The sequence below is a fragment of the Notothenia rossii genome (assembly GCF_949606895.1).
Source record: "Notothenia rossii genome assembly, chromosome: 1".
NCBI classification, from domain to species: domain Eukaryota; kingdom Metazoa; phylum Chordata; class Actinopteri; order Perciformes; family Nototheniidae; genus Notothenia; species Notothenia rossii.
The window spans coordinates 96,285,588-96,312,139 of record NC_136912.1 but is presented as its reverse complement, the minus strand read 5'-3'; the positions used below and the strand labels follow the sequence as shown (position 1 = coordinate 96,312,139).

At 45.8% G+C, this 26,552-nt stretch overlaps 1 protein-coding gene across 2 annotated transcripts; it reads left to right on the top strand.

Moving 5' to 3' along the window:
* The first annotated feature begins 576 nt into the window (after positions 1 to 576).
* cbr4 (carbonyl reductase 4) lies at positions 577 to 24,594 on the top strand. 2 transcript variants are annotated; one of them, XM_079665450.1, is made up of 6 exons: positions 577 to 732; positions 2,679 to 2,841; positions 11,482 to 11,602; positions 11,922 to 12,058; positions 12,491 to 12,625; positions 24,189 to 24,594. In XM_079665450.1, the coding sequence occupies exons 2-6, from the start codon at positions 2,697 to 2,699 to the stop codon at positions 24,359 to 24,361; spliced, it is 711 nt and encodes a 236-aa protein (XP_079521576.1). In that variant the 5' UTR covers positions 577 to 732; positions 2,679 to 2,696; the 3' UTR covers positions 24,362 to 24,594. The 2 variants fall into 2 exon arrangements, with proteins under 2 accessions (XP_079521576.1, XP_079521577.1); XM_079665451.1 differs by having other exon boundaries at positions 623 to 712.
* The last annotated feature ends 1,958 nt before the right edge of the window (positions 24,595 to 26,552 follow it).

Here is a 26,552-nt window from a genome sequence, read left to right as displayed (position 1 = left end):
GTGTGTGTGTGTGTGTGTGTGTGTGAACTCAGGGTTTATTGGTTGTTTCTATAATTCATCTTGTTCTACTAAACGGGCTGCTTCCTCCCTGCAGACGCTTCTCATTGATCTCTGAGTCTGTGTGGATAATAACGATAATTAAACATCGTTTTTCATGAAATTCTCGGGTCTTTATCTTTCATAACGTCTCTTCTTTCAGACAGGTGCAGAGAAAACATCCGAAGTCCCAACCAGGAGTTTATTTGACTACCTTCGTCTGTCTGTAGATTTCTCCTAAATGTACCAAAAGTCATCATAATGGCTCATTCTTCATATCCAGTATTTCAGAATTTCCATTAAAAATGTTTTGATGATTAAACATTTTATACATAACAATTAAGTAAAACATGTTTTTTACATACAGCGGAAAAGTGATTTTTTTTAAAATTAAATGTAAACAATTTTTTAATGAATCTTAAATGTCTTAATGTTTTAATTAACTTTTTGTTTTTCACAGTTTTATTTTAATTTTATTTCTATTAACTTACTTGATATGTTGTATTTAGAGTCAGCTCTCAGTAATGTGTGTCTCTGTGTGACCACAGCGCCCTCTGTCGGTCACACAGCGTCATCACAACAACAGTGGAAACAAACATGGCGGCGCCCGTCTGACTCTCCGCATCTGTCATTCAGGGAGCTTCTTCTCAAAGAAACAGCGAGCAATCTGAAACAGGTGACTTCAGTCTGAAACAGGTGAGTTACAGAATACACTTTAGTATTTAATCTCAGCTGCAGAAACTCTAAACTACAGACTGAGCCTGAAGTACACACAGCTTTCAACACGTGGACACAACACTGGAAATAAGGGTTAATATTTGTAATAATAAAGCAATTTAACTCTATTTATAATCCACATAACACCTGATAGAGTGTCTTAAGCACAACCAGTACTCGGAGTGTCTCCAGTATTAGTAACGTTAACTAATTGTACTTAACTCTCTTAATAGCTACTAGTAGTTTATCGACAGTATTTGTACACGTTTCTCTCCTAACTTAGTACTGAGTATGATTGTTAAATCTGCATCTCCGCTGAGGCTGTTAAATGCATGAATCACTCTTTCTCCCTGAAGTCATAAGAGGCAGAAGTCACGTGTTGTTCTTGTTTGCATCTGTCTTGTAACACAGTGATTCCAGATCAATGAAGCATTTTATTACAACACTGGACCAGCAGCGCACCTCTTTTGATTCACTCCAACTTCTGAACATTTTCATGAGAAACTGCACTTTTTGGGGAGAAAATATAGTTTTCTTGCATTTTTTTTCTTTTGATATACTGCGTAATAAAAAAAAAATATTTTTTCTCGATAAACATTCATCTGTTTGTCATCTTGCAATCTACCTGTTATTTATATAGATAGTTATCACCGCAATCAACCTTATTTAATTGTGTCTTAATGTACATTATTACATTTCATATTGTGTTCTTGTAAATATCATATTCTATTTACATTTATATAGACTTCTTGCACTATTTTTTATTTTTGTATTTTATTATATGTTGCATTATTGGAGGAGCTCAGAGGCCTGTACTGAGAAGCCTGGGGGGTATACTACGAAGCTGGATGTTCTCTTAGCGGCTAACTTCAGGGAAACTCTGGGTTTCCGGTCCTACGAAGCTCGTTCTCTTTTTAGCGGGCTAGATCTCCATGGTAACTGATGCTGAGCGGCTAGCCTGACCCGGAGCAGGTTAGGTTGCAGGCTAAGAGCTCAACTCAGTGAAAGCACTGCCTGCTGACCAATCAGAGCTCAGTGTGCGGAGTTTAAAGCGATCAAGTCATATTACAGGAGAAAGGAAATACAGAAAAGCTGCCGTTGCAGGAAAGACGGCCGGCCAAAATCACTGACTGTGTGAACGTGAACATGAATAGAATATCACCTCCCATCTTCAGAGCAATCTGACTATTAGAACATTAGCGTTAAGAAAGCTTACTTAAATATCTGCCACTACATAAGTAACCGGATCAGAGTAACATTAAGTACAGTCCGCGGCATATCACATCATAATGTATCATCTCCTTATCTGAGTCAGCTGAGCCGTATCTGGCCGTGCAACACTCACAGTGTCACATACTGGATGCAGAAGGATTATTTGAAGCAACACATTCAGTTGAGGAAACACTGGAGTCAAATGTAATGAAAGTCAGATGGTGTCTTAGACGGGGCAGTGATATCATAAACCTGTTCATGTACGCATTCAAACACTTGTTCTGTTACCAGCTGGATTCACCTTGCAGGTGCAGCTATGTGGCTTTGATCCTGGATCAAGTGTTTAAGTCATGGATGTTTAAAGTTTAACTTCTTCATATGTCTAATATTATAGTTGACTTTTCATTCAGGAAGTATGACGCTGTGCTGTCAGTACGCTTCTCCATGTTTGTGATTGGTCGAATGCTCCAGATACCACCCCTTTCATGTGAACGCTCCTAATTAGATAGGACACGGCTGGCTTGAGCGATCTACTTGATAACCCGCGTCGTAGGACAGTTTAGTGAGAGCGCGTATGTTTGGGATTAGACCAACCGGCTAACTCCAACATATCCAGGTTAGGTTGAACCAGCTTCGTAGTACAGGCCTCTGTTGTTGTTGTTGTTGTTGTTGTTGTTGTTGTTGTTGTTGTTGTTTACTGGTTTCTCCTCCAGGGGGTGTTTCTCTCCACGATGTCCCGGCTGGCGGTGGTGTGCGGGGGCTCCAGAGGCATCGGGGGGGCCGTGGCCCTGCTGCTGGCAGAGAGGGGCTGCAGGGTGGTGGTCCTCTCCAGGGACCAGGACTCTGCCCGGGCCGCGATGGAGGCTCTGCCCGGAGGTATGGAGCAACACAATAATATTAAATATATAATTATTATATAGAAATGTATTTATTAGGATAAACCCCTTGAGATGCACCTTCTGTGTGTCACAGACAGACATGAACAAAATCACAGAAAGCAAAGCACGACAAACCACGTGCCGTCTGTTCAGTAACATTCAGGAAGTAATACCTACAGTCATCACAATGTGTACGCAGTGTCTCAGATCAGTTTGATCAATAACAAGAGCAGCTGGAAGTGAGATGATGATGAAACAAACCCAATGATGATCTATAGCAGCAGGTCAGGGAGACAGAGGAATACATCTGGACAGAGTGTCTAACTTGATCATTTCACGGGTAAGGTTCAAAATACTTCTTTAAATCATTGTAATCAGAATCAGAAGCTGTGCCACGATGGAGGGTCCGAGGCAGGGAGCTGCAACAAGGAGTAGATTCAACGTCAACGTTATTGTTAATCTTTCACTTTGTGTGTTCAGAGAGATCCAAATACTGTGTCCAGAATACAAAAACAAAGATATATAAAGAGAGGTATTCACACAATCAAAGACACATTTATAAACACTCACTTCATGATCTTGAGAATGTGCAGACGGGCCGGAGCAGCGTGAAAAGTGTCTGGTGCCGGGATGAGGGTCTGAGTCTGTGCGGGGTTAAAGTCCAGAAATAATAAATAAATAATAATAATAATAATAATAATAATAATAATAATAATAATACATAAATAATAATAATAATAATAATAATAATAATAATAATTGCTGCTGGATCAGTCTGTTGTTGCTTTAACAATGCAAGACTCTCAGAACCAGAAACGGTGCCATGGTGGAGGCTCTGAGTCTCTGGAGCTGACAGGAACACGAGACCACCGTGCTTTAAAGGTCACCATGTGTCCCCTCTTCTCCATGTCTCTTCTACATCAACATGTGTCCCCTCTTCTCCATGTCTCTTCTACATCAACATGTGTCCCCTCTTCTCCATGTCTCTTCTACATCAACATGTGTCCCCTCTTCTCCATGTCTCTTCTACATCAACATGTGTCCTCTCTTCTTCATGTCTCTTCTTCATCAACATGTGTCCCCTCTTCTCCATGTCTCCTCTACATAAACATGTGTCCCCTCTTCTCCATGTCTCCTCTACATCACCATATGTCCCCTCTTCTCCATGTCTCTTCTACATCAACATGTGTCCCCTCTTCTCCATGTCTCCTCTACATAAACATGTGTCCCCTCTTCTCCATGTCTCCTCTACATCACCATATGTCCCCTCTTCTCCATGTCTCTTCTTCATCAACATGTGTCCCCTCTTCTCCATGTCTCCTCTACATAAACATGTGTCCCCTCTTCTCCATGTCTCCTCTACATCACCATATGTCCCCTCTTCTCCATGTCTCCTCTACATAAACATGTGTCCCCTCTTCTCCATGTCTCCTCTACATAAACATGTGTCCCCTCTTCTCCATGTCTCCTCTACATCAACATGTGTCCCCTCTTCTCCATGTCTCCTCTACATAAACATGTGTCCCCTCTTCTCCATGTCTCCTCTACATCACCATATGTCCCCTCTTCTCCATGTCTCCTCTACATCAACATGTGTCCCCTCTTCTCCATGTCTCTTCTACATCAACATGTGTCCCCTCTTCTCCATGTCTCCTCTACATCAACATGTGTCCCCTCTTCTCCATGTCTCCTCTACATAAACATGTGTCCCCTCTTCTCCATGTCTCCTCTACATCACCATATGTCCCCTCTTCTCCATGTCTCCTCTACATCAACATGTGTCCCCTCTTCTTCATGTCTCTTCTTCATCAACATGTGTCCCCTCTTCTCCATGTCTCCTCTACATAAACATGTGTCCCCTCTTCTCCATGTCTCTTCTACATCAACATGTGTCCCCTCTTCTTCATGTCTCTTCTACATAAACATGTGTCCCCTCTTCTTCACGTCTCTTCTTCATCAACATGTGTCCCCTCTTCTCCATGTCTCTTCTACATCAACATGTGTCCCCTCTTCTTCATGTCTCTTCTACATCAACATGTGTCCCCTCTACTCCATGTCTCCTCTACATCAACATGTGTCCCCTCTTCTTCATGTCTCTTCTTCATCAACATGTGTCCCCTCTTCTCCATGTCTCCTCTACATCAACATGTGTCCCCTCTTCTTCATGTCTCTTCCTCATCACCATATGTCCCCTCTTCTCCATGTCTCCTCTACATAAACATGTGTCCCCTCTTCTCCATGTCTCCTCTACATAAACATGTGTCCCCTCTTCTCCATGTCTCCTCTACATCACCATATGTCCCCTCTTCTCCATGTCTCCTCTACATAAACATGTGTCCCCTCTTCTTCATGTCTCTTCTACATCAACATGTGTCCCCTCTTCTCCATGTCTCCTCTACATCAACATGTGTCCCCTCTTCTTCATGTCTCTTCTACATCAACATGTGTCCCCTCTTCTTCATGTCTCTTCTACATCAACATGTGTCCCCTCTTCTCCATGTCTCTTCTACATCAACATGTGTCCCCTCTTCTTCATGTCTCTTCTACATCAACATGTGTCCCCTCTTCTTCATGTCTCTTCTACATCAACATGTGTCCCCTCTTCTTCATGTCTCTTCTACATCAACATGTGTCCCCTCTTCTCCATGTCTCTTCTACATCAACATGTGTCCCCTCTTCTCCATGTCTCTTCTACATCAACATGTGTCCCCTCTTCTTCATGTCTCTTCTACATCAACATGTGTCCCCTCTTCTTCATGTCTCTTCTACATCAACATGTGTCCCCTCTTCTTCATGTCTCTTCTACATCAACATGTGTCCCCTCTTCTTCATGTCTCTTCTACATCAACATGTGTCCCCTCTTCTTCATGTCTCTTCTACATCAACATGTGTCCTCTCTTCTTCATGTCTCTCTACATCAACATGTGTCCTCTCTTCTACATCTACACGTGTCCCCTCTTCTTCATGTCTCTTCTACATCACCATGTGTCCCCTCTTCTCCATGTCTCTTCTACATCACCATGTGTCCCCTCTTCTCCATGTCTCTTCTACATCAACATGTGTCCCCTCTTCTCCATGTCTCTTCTACATCACCATGTGTCCCCTCTTCTCCATGTCTCTTCTACATCAACATGTGTCCCCTCTTCTCCATGTCTCTTCTACATCAACATGTGTCCCCTCTTCTCCATGTCTCTTCTACATCAACATGTGTCCCCTCTTCTCCATGTCTCTTCTACATCAACATGTGTCCTCTCTTCTTCATGTCTCTTCTTCATCAACATGTGTCCCCTCTTCTCCATGTCTCCTCTACATAAACATGTGTCCCCTCTTCTCCATGTCTCCTCTACATCACCATATGTCCCCTCTTCTCCATGTCTCTTCTACATCAACATGTGTCCCCTCTTCTCCATGTCTCCTCTACATAAACATGTGTCCCCTCTTCTCCATGTCTCCTCTACATCACCATATGTCCCCTCTTCTCCATGTCTCTTCTTCATCAACATGTGTCCCCTCTTCTCCATGTCTCCTCTACATAAACATGTGTCCCCTCTTCTCCATGTCTCCTCTACATCACCATATGTCCCCTCTTCTCCATGTCTCCTCTACATAAACATGTGTCCCCTCTTCTCCATGTCTCCTCTACATAAACATGTGTCCCCTCTTCTCCATGTCTCCTCTACATCAACATGTGTCCCCTCTTCTCCATGTCTCCTCTACATAAACATGTGTCCCCTCTTCTCCATGTCTCTTCTACATCAACATGTGTCCCCTCTTCTCCATGTCTCCTCTACATAAACATGTGTCCCCTCTTCTCCATGTCTCTTCTACATCAACATGTGTCCCCTCTTCTCCATGTCTCCTCTACATCACCATATGTCCCCTCTTCTCCATGTCTCCTCTACATCAACATGTGTCCCCTCTTCTCCATGTCTCTTCTACATCAACATGTGTCCCCTCTTCTCCATGTCTCCTCTACATCAACATGTGTCCCCTCTTCTCCATGTCTCCTCTACATAAACATGTGTCCCCTCTTCTCCATGTCTCCTCTACATCACCATATGTCCCCTCTTCTCCATGTCTCCTCTACATCAACATGTGTCCCCTCTTCTTCATGTCTCTTCTTCATCAACATGTGTCCCCTCTTCTCCATGTCTCCTCTACATAAACATGTGTCCCCTCTTCTCCATGTCTCTTCTACATCAACATGTGTCCCCTCTTCTTCATGTCTCTTCTACATAAACATGTGTCCCCTCTTCTTCACGTCTCTTCTTCATCAACATGTGTCCCCTCTTCTCCATGTCTCTTCTACATCAACATGTGTCCCCTCTTCTTCATGTCTCTTCTACATCAACATGTGTCCCCTCTACTCCATGTCTCCTCTACATCAACATGTGTCCCCTCTTCTTCATGTCTCTTCTTCATCAACATGTGTCCCCTCTTCTCCATGTCTCCTCTACATCAACATGTGTCCCCTCTTCTTCATGTCTCTTCCTCATCACCATATGTCCCCTCTTCTCCATGTCTCCTCTACATAAACATGTGTCCCCTCTTCTCCATGTCTCCTCTACATAAACATGTGTCCCCTCTTCTCCATGTCTCCTCTACATCACCATATGTCCCCTCTTCTCCATGTCTCCTCTACATAAACATGTGTCCCCTCTTCTTCATGTCTCTTCTACATCAACATGTGTCCCCTCTTCTCCATGTCTCCTCTACATCAACATGTGTCCCCTCTTCTTCATGTCTCTTCTACATCAACATGTGTCCCCTCTTCTTCATGTCTCTTCTACATCAACATGTGTCCCCTCTTCTCCATGTCTCTTCTACATCAACATGTGTCCCCTCTTCTTCATGTCTCTTCTACATCAACATGTGTCCCCTCTTCTTCATGTCTCTTCTACATCAACATGTGTCCCCTCTTCTTCATGTCTCTTCTACATCAACATGTGTCCCCTCTTCTCCATGTCTCTTCTACATCAACATGTGTCCCCTCTTCTCCATGTCTCTTCTACATCAACATGTGTCCCCTCTTCTTCATGTCTCTTCTACATCAACATGTGTCCCCTCTTCTTCATGTCTCTTCTACATCAACATGTGTCCCCTCTTCTTCATGTCTCTTCTACATCAACATGTGTCCCCTCTTCTTCATGTCTCTTCTACATCAACATGTGTCCCCTCTTCTTCATGTCTCTTCTACATCAACATGTGTCCTCTCTTCTTCATGTCTCTCTACATCAACATGTGTCCTCTCTTCTACATCTACACGTGTCCCCTCTTCTTCATGTCTCTTCTACATCAACATGTGTCCCCTCTTCTCCATGTCTCTTCTACATCAACATGTGTCCCCTCTTCTTCATGTCTCTTCTACATCAACATGTGTCCCCTCTTCTCCATGTCTCTTCTACATCAACATGTGTCCCCTCTTCTTCACGTCTCTTCTACATCAACATGTGTCCCCTCTTCCTCATGTCTCTTCTACATCAACATGTGTCCCCTCTTCTCCATGTCTCTTCTACATCAACATGTGTCCCCTCTTCTTCATGTCTCTTCTACATCAACATGTGTCCCCTCTTCTCCATGTCTCTACATCAACATGTGTCCCCTCTTCTTCATGTCTCTTCTACATCAACATGTGTCCCCTCTTCTCCATGTCTCTTCTACATCAACATGTGTCCCCTCTTCTTCACGTCTCTTCTACATCAACATGTGTCCCCTCTTCCTCATGTCTCTTCTACATCAACATGTGTCCCCTCTTCTCCATGTCTCTTCTACATCAACATGTGTCCCCTCTTCTTCATGTCTCTTCTACATCAACATGTGTCCTCTCTTCTTCATGTCTCTTCTACATCAACATGTGTCCCCTCTTCCTCATGTCTCTTCTACATCAACATGTGTCCCCTCTTCTCCATGTCTCTTCTACATCAACATGTGTCCCCTCTTCTTCATGTCTCTTCTACATCAACATGTGTCCCCTCTTCTCCATGTCTCTACATCAACATGTGTCCCCTCTTCTTCATGTCTCTTCTACATCAACATGTGTCCCCTCTTCTTCATGTCTCTTCTACATCAACATGTGTCCCCTCTTCTTCATGTCTCTTCTACATCAACATGTGTCCCCTCTTCCTCATGTCTCTTCTTCATCAACATGTGTCCCCTCTTCTTCATGTCTCTTCTACATCAACATGTGTCCCCTCTTCTGCATGTCTCTTCTACATCAACATGTGTCCCCTCTTCTCCGTGTCTCTTCTACATCAACATGTGTCCCCTCTTCTCCATGTCCCTTCTTCATCAACATGTGTCCCCTCTTCTCCATGTCTCTTCTTCATCAACATGTGTCCCCTCTTCTTCATGTCTCTTCTACATCAACATGTGTCCCCTCTTCTTCATGTCTCTTCTACATCAACATGTGTCCCCTCTTCTTCATGTCTCTTCTACATCAACATGTGTCCCCTCTTCCTCATGTCTCTTCTTCATCAACATGTGTCCCCTCTTCTTCATGTCTCTTCTACATCAACATGTGTCCCCTCTTCTGCATGTCTCTTCTACATCAACATGTGTCCCCTCTTCTCCGTGTCTCTTCTACATCAACATGTGTCCCCTCTTCTCCGTGTCTCTTCTACATCAACATGTGTCCCCTCTTCTCCATGTCCCTTCTACATCAACATGTGTCCCCTCTTCTTCATGTCTCTTCTACATCAACATGTGTCCCCTCTTCTTCACGTCTCTTCTACATCAACATGTGTCCCCTCTTCTTCACGTCTCTTCTACATCAACATGTGTCCCCTCTTCTCCATGTCTCTTCTACATCAACATGTGTCCCCTCTTCCTCATGTCTCTTCTACATCAACATGTGTCCCCTCTTCTCCATGTCCCTTCTACATCAACATGTGTCCCCTCTTCCTCATGTCTCTTCTACATCAACATGTGTCCCCTCTTCTTCACGTCTCTTCTACATCAACATGTGTCCCCTCTTCTTCATGTCTCTTCTACATCAACATGTGTCCCCTCTTCTCCATGTCTCTTCTACATCAACATGTGTCCCCTCTTCTTCATGTCTCTTCTACATCAACATGTGTCCCCTCTTCTTCATGTCTCTTCTACATCAACATGTGTCCCCTCTTCTTCATGTCTCTTCTACATCAACATGTGTCCCCTCTTCTTCATGTCTCATCTTCATCAACATGTGTCCCCTCTTCCTCATGTCTCTTCTACATCAACATGTGTCCCCTCCTCTTCGTGTCTCTTCTACATCAACATGTGTCCCCTCTTTTCCATGTCCCTTCTACATCAACATGTGTCCCCTCTTCTCCATGTCTCTTCTACATCAACATGTGTCCCCTCTTCTTCATGTCTCTTCTACATCAACATGTGTCCCCTCTTCCTCATGTCTCTTCTACATCAACATGTGTCCCCTCTTCTCCATGTCTCTTCTACATCAACATGTGTCCCCTCTTCTTCATGTCTCTTCTACATCAACATGTGTCCCCTCTTCTTCATGTCTCTTCTACATCAACATGTGTCCCCTCTTCTTCATGTCTCTTCTACATCAACATGTGTCCCCTCTTCTCCATGTCTCTTCTACATCAACATGTGTCCCCTCTTCTTCATGTCTCTTCTACATCAATATGTGTCCCCTCTTCTTCATGTCTCTTCTACATCAACATGTGTCCCCTCTTCTTCATGTCTCTTCTACATCAACATGTGTCCCCTCTTCTTCATGTCTCTTCTACATCAACATGTGTCCCCTCTTCTCCATGTCTCTTCTACATCAACATGTGTCCCCTCTTCTTCATGTCTCTTCTACATCAACATGTGTCCCCTCTTCTTCATGTCTCTTCTACATCAACATGTGTCCCCTCTTCTTCATGTCTCTTCTACATCAACATGTGTCCCCTCTTCTCCATGTCTCTTCTACATCAACATGTGTCCCCTCTTCTTCATGTCTCTTCTACATCAACATGTGTCCCCTCTTCTTCATGTCTCTTCTACATCAACATGTGTCCCCTCTTCTTCATGTCTCTTCTACATCAACATGTGTCCCCTCTGTGGAAAGAGACTCTGAAAGTTTCAGGATCAAAGATTCTCTCTCTTTTTGATCCATTTCTATAAAAACCTGTCTGAAAATGAGCTGATCAGATTTTGGCCACTTGATGATGTCATAACGATGTTTTGTCTTGTGTAACCATTAGCCAATCAGCAACCAAGGTAACCCCCCCCCCCCTTATCACTTGAATCTCCTCCTAGAGCTCCATTGAGTTCTTTGTAACCAAATGTCTCTCAGAGGGGCGTGGGGAGGGGCTCCTTATTTTCATCTAAAGTAACAGACAGAGAATCAGCACTTTGGAAACAGGGCTGAAACAGAGGGGATTATGGGTAATGCTCCAATGATCTGTTTGGTGTTTCAGCCAATCAGAGACAGGCTCTGTATATATCTGAGAGCTGTGATATATTGATGACAGACAGGAGCAACAAGTCTCAAAGCGTTATCATCATTAGCAGCTACAGAGTAGAGCAGAGAAGGGAAGTAGTGAGTACAAATACTTGTTACTGCACTTAAGTTCCTGTTTCTGGTGTCAGTACTTTACTCCACGACTTATTGTTCTGACAGCTTTTAACGTTGACTTGTTCCATGTTTCAGGAGACCATCTGTCCCTCAGCTGTGACGTCTCTGAAGAACAGGAAGTGCAGAGGAGCTTCGAGACCATCCAGAAAACCTGCGGCAGCGTCTCCTACCTGGTGAACGCCGCCGGCATCAACAGGTGAGAACACCTGAGCTGCTGATGCATCATGGGGGATTCAGACACACATCTCTGCACTATAATTACACTATAACAAATATTATTATAAATACAACTTTATGTAAACAGTTTAATATATATGGTTTACGAATATGAGGTAAAAAGTGTGTGTGTGTGTGTGTGTGTGTGTGTGTGTGTGTGTGTGTGTGTGTGTGTGTGTGTGTGTGTGTGTGTGTGTGTGTGTGTGTGTGTGTGTGTGTGTGTGTGTGTGTGTGTGTGTGTGTGTGTGTGTGTGTGTGTGTGTGTGTGTGTGTGTGTGTGTGTGTGTGTGTGTGTGCAGGGACTCCCTCCTCCTGAGGACCCCCCCTCACCTCATGGTCTCTATGCTCCACACTAACCTGCTGGGCTCCATGCTGACCTGCAGGGCGGCGCTGCGCAGCATGCTGCGGCCACCAGGCGGCGCCATCGTCAACATCGGTGAGGAAATACAGCTGTGGTTGTTATTCTGGACACTAGGGGGCAGCGTGCATCACTTTAGGATTTAGAGGCCATTAAATGTTACATTTAATTTATTTTAACCCTAAAAATAAACAAAGAACTGGAAAATGATGACTCTTGTTTCTTTTTAACCGTTTTACACATTAATGTTCACATCGACAAGTTTTATACGATTTTTTCTCTTCACGGTCTACTGCATATCTTCTACTTCTTAAAGCTGTGTTCATTCTATTTGGAGATGTTTCAATTCTAGTATTGTTTATTTCTACTCTTTAATTTCTTCTCATGTGCAATGCAGTTCGCAATTTGGGATCAATAAAGTATAGGTGCAGTAAACACATAAAGCTTGCTGCCAGAGCTTATTTACAACCTTCCTGTTTGTTGTTGTTGTTGTTGTTGTTGTTGTCCCAGGCTCTGTGGTGGGTCTGAAGGGGAACGCGGGTCAGAGCGTCTACAGCGCCTCGAAGTCCGGTCTGCAGGGCTTCACTCGCTCTCTGGCTAAAGAAGTGGCTTCAAGAAACGTCAGAGTCAACCTGCTGCTTCCAGGTACACAACAACAACACAACAACAACAACAACAACAACAACACAACAACAACACAACAACAACAACATTGCATTACGTCTAGCTGACGCTTTTATCCAAAGAAACTCACAATAAGTGCAAAAACCATAAATAACCAAACTCTGAACAACAAGGGAGGAAATATTCACTTCAAGCGAGTCATACCATAATCAGTGAGTTACTTACAAGGCCTATATTCAATCAACCAATCAATCAATCAATCAATCAATCAATCAATCAATCAACCAATCAATCAATCAATCAATCAATCAATCAATCAATGTTTATTTATATAGCCCAATATCACAAATGTTACATTTGTCTCAGTGGACTTCACAGTTTGTACAGAATATCAGTATGACAATACGACACCCTCTGTCCTTAGACCCTCTATCCTTAGACCCTCTGTCCTCAGACCCTCTGTCCTCAGACCCTCTGTCCTTAGACCCTCTTTCCTCAGACCCTCTGTCCTCAGACCCTCTGTCCTCAGACCCTCTGTCCTTAGACCCTCTTTCCTCAGACCCTCTGTCCTCAGACCCTCTGTCCTTAGACCCTCTTTCCTCAGACCCTCTGTCCTTAGACCCTCTGTCCTCAGACCCTCTGTCCTTAGACCCTCTGTCCTTAGACCCTCTGTCCTCAGACCCTCTGTCCTTAGACCCTCTTTCCTTAGACCCTCTGTCCTCAGACCCTCTGTCCTCAGACCCTCTGTCCTTAGACCCTCTTTCCTCAGACCCTCTGTCCTCAGACCCTCTGTCCTCAGACCCTCTGTCCTTAGACCCTCTTTCCTTAGACCCTCTGTCCTCAGACCCTCTGTCCTCAGACCCTCTGTCCTTAGACCCTCTGTCCTCAGACCCTCTGTCCTTAGACCCTCTGTCCTCAGACCCTCTGTCCTTAGACCCTCTGTCCTCAGACCCTCTGTCCTCAGACCCTCTGTCCTTAGACCCTCTGTCCTCAGACCCTCTGTCCTTAGACCCTCTGTCCTCAGACCCTCTGTCCTCAGACCCTCTGTCCTTAGACCCTCTGTCCTCAGACCCTCTGTCCTTAGACCCTCTGTCCTCAGACCCTCTGTCCTCAGACCCTCTGTCCTTAGACCCTCTGTCCTCAGACCCTCTGTCCTCAGACCCTCTGTCCTTAGACCCTCTGTCCTCAGACCCTCTGTCCTTAGACCCTCTGTCCTTAGACAGAATAGTTAGTGACAGAGTCAAACAGAGAGCCACAGGACACAACATGCTCATTAAAGCAATGTAACATGGTGGCCCTGTCCGATATAGAGCCAGATGCTGTGGTGAGGCACGGAGGTAGCTCATTACGGATCTCACCGGGGGATATCGATTTTATGGCTTTCCAAAATTTCCTAGGATTATTTAGGTTTTCTTTGGTAACTGACAGATAGTACTTAGATTTAGCACTTTTGACATTTGAAGTGAAGCTATTCCTTAGCTGCCTGAAACGCAGCCCTTCTACCTCTGAGCCTGATTTCCTAGCCTTTGCCCAGGCCTTGTTTCTCTCATGAAGGAGACTGGACAGTTCAGCAGGAAACCAAGGATTGTCTCGTCCCTTTACTCTAAATGTACGCAGAGGTGCATGTCTATCAATGATCTCCATAAGACCAAGATAAAAATGAGACCATGCAGTTTCTACCTCAGCACACAGATCCATTTTCCCCAATCAAACCCAAACAGGTCATGAACAAAACCCTGCTCCACAAAATGTGTTGTGTCTCTTACTGATAATGCGAGGTTTAACCTTTTGGACCTTAGTGTCCCTAATGTGGCTACAGCACAGAGATCACTCAGATCATTCACTAATACTCCATCAGATGAGTATTTATAGGGAACATTAGTTAGAATGAGATCAATTAGGGAGGGTTTATTTGGGGACTTAGTGTTAGGGCGAGTAGGACTGTCTATAATCTGTCTGTTTTTAAAAGACACCTGTCACTTCCTGCTCTAATATAAATTGTTGCTCACTTGAAACCCTCAGGTTCTCCAAGCGATGTTGTCCCTGCGCGATCTTTCAAAGATATCTGGGACATTGTTGGACTTAACGTTCTTAATATAACTAACAGCAGCCTGACTACAGGAGAAGTACCAAAGTGCCTCAAACATGCTGAGGTCCAGCCTTTGATTAAAAAACCAAACCTGGACACCTCTGTTTTTGACCATTTTCAACCTATCTCTAAACTTCCTTTTATGTCCAAATCTTTTGAAAAAGTGGTCCTGAAGCAGTTACAGTCCGTCTTAAATGTGCACGGTATTCTTGAGGTATTCCAGTCTGGGTTTAACCCCCTCCACAGCACTGAATCTGCTCTTTTAAACGTTTTGAATGACCTGTTTTTAGCTACTGACTCTGGGAACAGAGCTGTTCTTATACTTTTAGAGCTGACGGCTGCCTTTGACACTGTCGATCACAGTATTCTCATTTCTCGCCTGCAGCATTTTGTGGGAATCAGTGGTACTGCTCTAGACTGGTTTAAGTCGTATCTGTCTGAAAGAAGTTTTAATGTAAATCTTAATGAATGTACTTCCTCCTCTGCTCCTCTCCCATACGGGGTACCCCAAGGCTCCATTCTTGGGCCGATTTTATTTTCCCTGTACCCGCTCCCCCTGGGCGCTATCATTAAGAAATATGGTGTCTCATTTCATTTTTATGCAGATGACTCGCAAATCTACATGCCCCTGAAAATAAATGACCCAAACCCTCAGCAACGTCTGTCTGGCTGTCTGCAGGACATCAGAGCCTGGGTGGCGATGAACTTTTTGTCCCATATGTGAAACCCATTGTCACAAACCTGGGCGTACGGATTGATCGTGATTTTAAACTAGACAAACAGATGAACTCTGTGGTCAAATCCAGCTTCTTTCAGCTCCGACTTTTAGCAAAGGTCAAGCCTTTCCTTTCTTTTAATGACTTTGAGAAAGTAATACATTGTTTTATATCCACTAAACTGGATTACTGCAATGCTCCTTATATTGGAGTGACCAAGGCTTCCCTGTCACGCCGACAGCTGGTCCAGAATGCTGCTGCGCGCCTCCTTACAACGACAGACAGGCGTGAACGTATTACACCTGTACTCGCCTCGTTACACTGGCTACCAGTCCATTTTAGAATACAATTTAAAATGTTACTGTTCGCATACAAGGCCCTAAGCGGTTTAGCCCCACCGTACCTGGCAGATCTTTTCAAACCATACACACCCACACGGTCACTGAGGTCTGCTGACAGACTCCTTCTGGAAGGCCCTACATCGAGGTTGAAGCAGCGAGGAGACGGAGCCTTTGCTGTTGCAGCTCCAAAGTTATGGAACGAATTGCCCCTCCAGGTTAGACTTGCCCCTCCAGGTTAGACTTGCCCCTCCAGGTTAGACTTGCCCCTCCAGGTTAGACTTGCCCCTCCAGGTTAGACTTGCCCCTCCAGGTTAGAATTGCCCCTCCAAGTTAGACTTGCCCCTCCAGGTTAGACTTGCCCCTCCAGGTTAGACTTGCCCCTCCAGGTTAGAATTGCCCCTCCAGGTTAGAATTGCCCCTCCAGGTTAGACGTGCCCCTCCAGGTTAGACTTGCCCCTCCAGGTTAGAATTGCCCCTCCAGGTTAGACTTGCCCCTCCAGGTTAGAATTACCCATCCAGGTTAGACTTGCCCCTCCAGGTTAGACTTGCCCCTCCAGGTTAGAATTACCCATCCAGGTTAGACTTGCCCCTCCAGGTTAGAATTGCCCCTCCAGGTTAGACTTGCCCCTCCAGGTTAGACTTACCCATCCAGGTTAGACTTGCCCCTCCAGGTTAGACTTGCCCCTCCAGGTTAGACTTGCCCCTCCAGGTTAGAATTACCCCTCCAGGTTAGACTTACCCCTCCAGGTTAGACTTACCCATCCAGGTTAGACTTGCCCCTCCAGGTTAGAATTACCCCTCCAGGTTAGACTTGCCCCTCCAGGTTAGAATTGCCCCTCCAGGTTAGAATTGCCCCTCCAGGTTAGACGTGCCCCTCCAGGTTAGACTTGCCCCTCCAGGTTAGAATTGCCCCTCCAGGTTAGACTTGCCCCTCCAGGTTAGAATTACCCCTCCAGGTTAGAATTGCCCCTCCAGGTTAGACTTGCCCCTCCAGGTTAGACTTGCCCCTCCAGGTTAGACTTGCCCCTCCAGGTTAGACTTGCCCCTCCAGGTTAGACTCATGCAGGAGTTCCTCAGTCTCTTCTGATCTGGGTTCAGTGTCTCGTGTTTTACATTTGTTTCATGTGCTGTCTGTTTTGATGTATTTAAGCTATGTTTTTATACAGTTGTTGATGTACAGCACTTTGTTCAACTCTGTTGTTTTTAAATGTGCTCTAGAGATAAAATGGATTGGATCATCTGAGTAATATTCAAAGAGATGCAAAGGTTTTAAAAATCCTCTGACACAGAAGTTAACCAGTCCCAGTTCAAATCACCAAGCAGCACTATTTCCTTGTAGGAAAGTTGAGATAAAAGTTTTGCCAATGAAGATAAAGAGTCCTTGACAGCTGAGGGGGGTCTGTAGCAGCCCACCACCATGACCTGTTGACCCTTCTGTGGCACAGACTCCAGGTGTTAACCCCACCGCTGGGCCTCATGAAACGACTGCAGCGGCTCCTCGTGGATTTCTTCTGGTCGGGTCAACACTGGGTGCCAGCATCGGTCCTGTACCTGCCTGTGGCGGAGGGGGGGGGCAGGGCCTCGTGGACATTACTGTGAGGACTGCTGCTTTTAGACTGCAGGCTGGTGTATGGTGCCTCTCCCTGCTGGCTGGCTAGGGTCCGGCCGTTGCTCTGGAGGGCGGGGGGCTTTGGTTTGGATAAACACCTGTTTCTGCTGAAGGGCCCTGCGTACAAGATAACTGGACTTACACCTTTTTACTGCTCAGTCATCAATGCCTGGAAGATTCTGAGTTTCACCAGACCACCCGACCCCCGACCCCCGACCCCCGGCCTGGGAGTTGGCTGTTTGAGGAGCCACTGTTTGACACTGGTTTTCTTTCTGGAACCCTTTTCTCTTCGGCCACCCTAAAGAATGTATTAATTGAAGCGGGAGTGGTAAAGCTTGGCCATTTGACGGGGGTCTCCACAGAAACACTGGCTGAGGTGACGGCCATTCGATCAACCCGAGTTCTGGAGAACTTGGTAGATGAGGTGTGGCAGTCGCTGTCGCCATCCCACCGGACTTTTGCTCTGGATGCAGATCTGGCTGACCAGTGGAGAAAGGGACACGAGTATGTTTTTCCTGCCTTGAGGGTGGGTCCTGCGGTGGGGGAATGGAGAGAGGAGGATGGTCTCCTGCTATCACTGGGGACTCTAACACCTGGAACGTTCAGCTCCTGCAGTGGGAAGAAGCTATACCTTAGCTGCGTAAAGGTTCTAAACCTCAGCTCGCTCGCAGGCGTCAGAGAGTCGAGGCGGACGGATGTGTTTGGCTTGGGCTTTTAATAATAATAATAATAATAGATTTAATTTGTTAGCGCTTCTACAGGTGCTCAAAGACGCTTTACAGATACAGTGAAGAGAAAAGAAAAGAAAGGAACAACAAATACATATAGAGTTAAAGATAAAGTAAAATAATACAAAAACAATCACACATTAAAAGCCAGATTGAAGAGGTGAGTTTTTTGAAGGTGGTGAGGTCGGTGCAGTCTCTGGTGGGTTGTGGGAGTGAGTTCCAGAGGGAGGGGGCAGCGACGGAGAAGGCTCTGTCCCCCCAGGTCCGGTGATTGGTGCGGGCGGGGATGGATAGGAGGTTGGCTTCTGATGAGGGGAGGCAGCGGGAAGGGGTGTGGTGGTGCAGCAGGTTTGTGAGGTAGGGGGAAGGGGTGTGGTGGTGCAGCAGGTCTGTGAGGTAGGGGGAAGGGGTGTGGTGGTGCAACAGGTCTGTGAGGTAGGGGGAAGGGGTGTGGTGTTTCAGCAGGTCTGTGAGGTAGGGGGAAGGGGTGTGGTGGTGCAACAGGTCTGTGAGGTAGGGGGAAGGGGTGTGGTGGTTCAGCAGGTCTGTGAGGTAGGGGGAAGGGGTGTGGTGGTGCAACAGGTCTGTGAGGTAGGGGGAAGGGGTGTGGTGGTGCAGCAGGTCTGTGAGGTAGGGGGAAGGGGTGTGGTGGTGCAGCAGGTCTGTGAGGTAGGGGGAAGGGGTGTGGTGGTGCAGCAGGTCTGTGAGGTAGGGGGGGGCCTGGTTGTTGAGGGCTTTGTGAGTAATGAGGAGGACTTTGAAGTGGATTCTTTGACGGACGGGGAGCCAGTGGAGGTTCTGGAGGATGGGAGTGATGTGGTCTGGGGAGCGGGTGTGGGTGAGGAGGGGGGCAGCAGAGTTCTGGATGCAGTTTATTGAGGAGGTTGGATGGTATGCCGTAGAGCAGGGGTACTCAAATACAAATGTTAAAGGTCCAAAAAAATGTTTTTAATAAGACAAAGGTCCGATGATTACGGTCATTCAACATTTTAAACAATTGCAACAAGATTCTTAACACGAGGTTGCAAAAACAAAAATAATCTGTGTGCAGCAGTTTTCATTGTTATTGCGTCTGTGCTTGATCCCTCAGAGTCGCAGAGCTGCACAGTTATGAATAAAGGCAGCCGCACCCTCTTTCATTCAGCATTCCCATCATTGCTTTATAAGTGTCTTGCCCCCTTGTGTGTCCACTGAGGTTCGTCAGGCCCAACTCATCTTCAACAAACTCCCCCTTTGCCTCATCATAAAAACTCACAAACACCAGCAACTGAGCATTGTCAGTGGTGCCAGTGGACTCATCCACAGCTAAGGAAATGCACTGTGCATTTTGTATTCCATCACAAAGCTGATTAATCAAATCACCAGCCAGTATTTATGTTCTTCTGGTTGCTGTGGAATCTGAGAGGGGGATTTGCTTTATTTGACCTGTCATTTCCTCTTTTTGTTTGCCTTCAAACATGGTCTCCATCACTTCAGTCATGCATTATTTTATACTTCAGTTATTATCCAGTGGAAAGTCCTTACCTACTGGCCTAGTTAAAAAAAAGTGGTTACTTTTTTTTGGCTGGGCAGTGTAGTTTTACACACCGTCTTATTTGACTTTCTCAGGACTTAGAACAGTTTTTTGGGGGCAGACCCCCACAAAGAAAAAACTCGTAAGGTCATCATCTTAACAGTTTTGTATGCTCATCCCGTGAGCAGAGCATCATGTCTATTACAGCTGAATGCCGCGATTACCATTTTGTTCAGCAAAACGCCTCACCAAATTAGTAAGATCCAAAGCTTTAGTGCGTTTTGATTCAATGAACAGCCATTGATTCAATGTACAGCCAAACTTGACAGTCTCTTCTCTGTCATTGTAGACCGCAAATACCTCATTCCTTCAGTACTTAGGTCCGAATCAGTCTATGGTCCGAATGCTTCTCGTTTTGCGCCGTACCGTTCAAATGAAATCGCCGCCAATCATATTTCAACGCTCGCGCCATGGGTTGACGTGCGTTACAAGACGTGTGTCTTGTGCTGCATTCACTTGCACTCGGACATTAGAGACGTTCTCTCATAAATGTCCGATGAGCCACAACTTTTCTTTCAAAACAAAGCTGCCAACTGGGTGGCAAGGCCTATTTTTAGGGTGGCAGTTGCCACCCCATGCCGCCCCGGGGTCCCCGGTAGGTGAAACTAGGCTGCTAGCTACAGTACAGATGCAACTAGATGAGCTGTTAACTCTCGCTCTGACTTTTTTTTTTTTAAACACACATTTTTCCCACCCGCATTCCGCGAAGACCCGCCCTACTGTGCCTCTGATTCGCAGAGTGTTGGTGGGGGGGAAAAAACGCTGACGGGATGCTGAATGTGATTGGACCAATGCGTTGACAGACACACACAGACACACACAGACAGATAGAGCGCTGTTTGTACACAGCGGAGAATTTTGACTCGTTGCGTTGTCTCAAAAATAACACAGATAATACATATGAAAAGTATAATTTCGCTCAGAGTCCAGAGACAGTTGTCGTTCGGTCCGGATCCGGACCGGAGTCCGGACTTTGAGGATGCCTGCCGTAGAGGATGCTGTTGCAGTAGTGGAGTCGTGAAGTGATGAATGCATGAATCAGGGTTTCAGCAGCAGAGGAGGAGAGTGACGGGCGGAGACGGGCAGTGTGTTTGAGGAGGAAAAAGGCGGTCCTGGTGATGTGATTTATGTGGTGGTTGAATTTGAGCTGACTGTCGAAAATGACTCCGAGGTTGCGGATGTGAGGGGGGGAGATAGAGTGTGGATGTGAGGGGGGGGAGATAGAGTGTGGATGTGAGGGGGGGGGAGGTAGAGTGTGGCTGTGAGGGGGGGGGATAGAGTGTGGATGTGAGGGGGGGGGGATAGAGTGTGGCTGTTAATGGTGAAGTTGAAATTCTGGATGTCTTTGATCCGGGATGGGGGGCCGATGATGATGATGTCTGATTTGGCGCTGTTCAGTTGGAGATAGTTTGTTTGCATCCATGCTTTTCTTTCTGAGAGGCAGTTGGTGAGAGTGGAGTGTGTTGTGGGGGTGATGGTTTTTGTTGAGATATAAAGTTGGATGTCATCGGCGTAGCAGTGAAATTAAAGGTTGTGGCGACAAATTATTTTGCCAAGGGGGAGCATGTAGAGGATGAAGAGGAGGGGGCCAAGCACCGAACCCTGGGGGACGCCTTGGGACAGAGGAGCAGTGGAGGAGGTGCAGCTGTTGATGTTGATAAACTGATGTCTGTCGGTGAGGTAGGATTTCAGCCAGGAGAGTGTCGGTGATGTTGAGTGATGATTCGAGGAGGGACAGCAGGATGGTGTGGTTGATGGTGTCGAATGCTGCGGTGAGGTCGAGGAGGATGAGGATGTTCAGGTTGCCGGAGTCAGAGGAGAGGAGGAGGTCGTTTGTGATTTTCAGAAGAGCTGTTTCTGTGTTTTGATCGGAAACCGGATTGAAATGGCTCAAAGAGGTCAAAGAGGTCGTTGGAGCTGAGGTGGGATTTTAGTTGTGAGGCAATGACACGTTCAAGTATTTTTGACAGAAAGGGGAGATTTTCCCCTTTTCCCCTCAGGGCAGCTGGCGGATCCTGTATACATCTCTGGTTCAGAAACGGATGGCTGACATCCAATGGAGAATTATACACGGAGCAATAGCCACTAACAAATACAGAGCTCATTTTGACCCAGGCACAAGGGGGCGCCGTCCGTTCTGTTTTATGGCAGAAACATTGGAGCATTTAGTGGTGTCCTGTCCCCGATTAGGTGGTCTTATGTTACAGGGGTGGGTGGAAGGGTTGGGGGAGGTTTCCTCCTTACCACTTTGTGTCCATGGCCCAGATACATCCTGAGAAAGAGGGAAGCTCTAGTACTGATGCATTTCTTGTTTGCTAATGCAACATGAGCGATCTGGAAAAGTAGAAAGAACCAAGTTGCTGGAATGGGATGGACGGATGCAGTGCTCTGTCTGAGGGGGCTGGTGGCAGCGCGTCTGAGGGTGGGTTCTGGATGTGTGGGCTGTTGGCCAGGCGCTGTGCTCACTGGGGGAGAAGGACTCTCTAATATTGAAATGTTAAAGGATAGGTGTAGTCTTTGTTTTTAAAGTGTGTAAAGGAGGATGTTTTTAAATGATATTTACTCATGAAAATCTGTTTATTTATTTGATTTTGTAATGTATTAGGTTTTTCCAACTCTTTTACAGGGTGGGTGTATAGTTCAAACAAATGCAAATAACATTTGTTTTAAAAATCTTATCTCACCTCACCTCATCTCATCTCACCTTATCTTATATTTCCTTATCTCATCTCATCTTATCTCATCTCATCTCACCTCATCTCATCTCACCTCATCTCATCTCACCTTACCTCATCTCACCTCATCTCATCTCATCTTACCTCATCTCACCTCATCTCACCTCATCTCACCTCATCTCATCTCACCTTACCTCATCTCACCTTACCTCAATTCACCTTACCTCATCTCACCTCATCTCATCTCACCTTACCTCATCTCACCTTACCTCATCTCACCTTATCTCATCTCATCTCACCTCATCTCACCTTATCTCATCTCATCTCACCTCATCTCACCTTACCTCATCTCACCTTATCTCATCTCATCTCACCTCATCTCATCTCACCTCATCTCATCTCACCTTACCTCATCTCATCTTACCTCATCTCATCTCACCTCATCTCATCTCACCTTACCTCATCTCATCTCACCTCATCTCATCTCACCTTATCTCATCTCATCTTACCTCATCTCATCTCATCTCACCTCATCTCATCTCATCTCACCTCATCTCATCTCACCTCATCTCACCTTACCTCATCTCACCTTACCTCATCTCACCTTACCTCATCTCACCTTACCTCATCTTATCTCATCTCATCTTATCTCATCTCATCTTACCTCATCTCACCTCATCTCATCTCACCTTACCTCATCTCACCTTACCTCATCTCACCTTATCTCATCTCATCTCACCTCATCTCACCTTACCTCATCTCACCTTATCTCATCTCATCTTACCTCATCTCACCTCACCTCATCTCACCTCATCTCATCTCACCTTATCTCATCTTACCTCATCTTATCTCATCTCATCTTACCTCACCTCATCTCATCTCACCTCACCTCATCTCACCTCACCTCATCTCATCTCACCTTACCTCATCTCACCTCATCTCATCTCACCTTACCTTATATTTCCTTATCTCATCTCACCTTACCTCATCTTATCTCATCTCATCTTACCTCACCTCATCTCATCTCACCTTACCTCATCTCACCTCACCTCATCTCATCTCATCTCACCTCATCTCATCTCACCTTATCTTATATTTCCTTATCTCATCTTACCTTACCTCATCTCATCTCATCTCATCTCACCTCATCTCACCTTACCTCATCTCACCTCATCTCATCTCATCTCACCTCATCTCATCTCACCTTATCTTATATTTCCTTATCTCATCTTACCTCATCTCACCTCATCTCATCTCATCTCACCTCATCTCATCTCACCTTATCTTATATTTCCTCATCTCATCTCATCTCATCTCACCTCATCTCACCTTACCTCATCTCACCTCATCTCATCTCATCTCACCTTATCTCATCTCATCTCACCTTACCTCATCTCACCTTACTTCATCTCACCTCATCTCATCTCATCTCACCTTATCTCATCTCATCTCACCTTACCTCATCTCACCTTACCTCATCTCATCTCATCTCACCTTACCTCATCTCACCTCACCTCATCTCATCTCACCTTACCTCATCTCACCTTACCTCATCTCACCTCATCTCACCTTACCTCATCTCATCTCACCTTACCTCATCTCACCTCATCTCATCTCATCTCACCTTACCTCATCTCACCTCACCTCATCTCATCTCACCTTATCTCATCTCACCTTACCTCATCTCATCTCACCTTACCTCATCTCACCTCACCTCATCTCATCTCACCTTACCTCATCTCATCTCACCTCATCTCATCTCATCTCACCTTACCTCATCTCACCTCACCTCATCTCATCTCACCTTACCTCATCTCATCTTACCTTATCTCATCTTACCTCATCTCCTGCAGGTTTTATCCGGACCAACATGACGGAGGGTCTTGAGGATTCGGAGCGTCTGATCCCTCTCCGGAGGTTTGGGACCGGACAGGAAGTGGCTCAGGCCGTCCTCTTCCTGCTGGAGAGTCAGTATGTGACGGGGGCGGAGCTACTGGTGGACGGGGGGCTGCATCTCAGCATGTAGAACACACACACACTAACTAAATTCTGTGTTTGAATTCCATCTGTTGCTTCTCTCTGTTGTATATCTGATTAAAGTGAACAGTGAGAAAGAAACTGCTCATTAAAGATGCCTATAAGAAGCTTTGACTAATAAATAAACTTCTTCTTTCTCCTGTAGAGCAGCACAAGTGCATTATGGGAATGTAAATAACAAGGTGTTGATTCTTGAATAAAACTGTATGTGAACTCTTTCAACTGTTTTATTCTCTGACACTGTCTGATGAACACACACACAGGAACACACGCACACACACACACACACACACACACACACGCACACACACACGCACACGCACACACACACACACACGCACACGCACACGCACACGCACACGCACACACACACACGCACACAGGCCGTATCTCTTTTCTGGGATTTCCCCTCCTCGACTCCTTTCTTCGAGACTTAGTCCCGCCCACAGGAGATGCGAGCGGAGGAGCCGAGGAGGGGAGCCGAGGAGAGAGGAGCCGAGGAGAGAGGAGGGGAACCGAGGAGAGAGGAGGGGAAGCAGCAGGCGGTTAGAGAAATGAGAACTCCTCTCCTCTGAGCGGTCATTTTAAAGAGACATCCATTAATGATGACAGGAGGCACAGCAGCCCTCTGTCTGATGGACAGATGTGTTCATGACCACTTATATATTTACTTTGATTCATTCACAGTGCGGTGTAATGAGACAATAACAGGCTACAGATGCGCGCGCACACACACACACACACACACACACACACACACACACACACACACACACACACACACACACACGCAGATATATATAGTTATATAAATATATAACATTTCAGAATCAAACCAGTATGAGAGCACTCTCATAATAAGGTAACACTACCAGAGACTGGATATATTGTGTATGTATATATGTGTTCATGGAGACGTTCCTGCGCAACTTGCCTTCCTGTGTCCAGACGGCGCTAGCCGACACGTCCATTACGGAGCCCCGTGCCCTGGCTGAAGAAGCCGACCGTTTTTTCCTGGCTACCCAGCAGCCCGGTGACGCTCGGCGCCCCCTCTACAGTTAAGAAGGCTTGGGGGAGGCTGGACGTGACGGTGCCAAGCCGGCGTGGGGACACAGGAGAGTTTCTTTACCACGTGCGGTTCGGGGCCAGGGCGAAGAAGTGTGTTGCTCCCTGCAGCTACAAGCCTCCAGGAAACGGAGGAGCCGGCGCTCGGTAGTGGCCCTGAGCGTTGGCGGCACGAGCAGGCTTCTCTTCGTCAGCGACAGAGTCTCAGGAAGCTTGTTTCTGTGTGACACAGGAGCTCAATGGAGTGTTGTTCCTGCGTCGAGGGAAGACGTAGCTCGTGGGGGACATTTCATTTCAAACCTTTTTTATCCAGATTGTCCCTTGAGATCATAGATCTCTTTTTCAAGGGAGACCTGCAGCAATTAGGTTCCACATGAAACATAAAACAATAGAGGATATCATACAACATATTTACAAGCTACATTTACATACTTATCAACATTTACAAGTACCCATAGTTTCAAAGAGCATTTTACTTAGACTTGCTTTAAAAACATTCAGAGGAATGAGATCGCTCAGTTTCAATTCTTGCTGTAGATTGTTCCAAGCAAGTGGAGCTGCGCACATAAAAGCTGTCTCACCTAAGACAGTCCTTGCTCTTGGCACATCTAACAAGACTACATCATGAGATCTCAGACATTAGCTGCTTGCAGCTCTCTGTGTTATCAGAGAGCAGATATAATACAGGAGTTTACCCAACATGGCTTTATAAATAAACGTGTACCAATGACTGAGCCTCTTTACAGTGAGTGAAGGCAGACCTGCCCTGGCATACAGGGTACAGAGATGAATAAGTGCTTTACAGTTAGTGACACATCTCAGAGCGCTGTGATAGGCGGCATCTAACTTGTTCAGGCAATGGGCCGGTGCATTCATATAGATCAGATCACCATAGTCCAGCACAGGTCAAAAGGTCACAGAGCCTTTTCCTGGCTTCAAGTGAGAAACAGGACTTGTTCCTGAAGAAGAAACCTAGCTTCACCCTCAGCTCTCTAAGCAGATTAATGACCTGAAGTTTAAAAGTGAGACAATCATCAAGCCAGATACCAAGGTATTTGTAACAGGTAACCACTTCAAGTACTTGTCCTTGCACAGTTACAATATCTAAAACATGC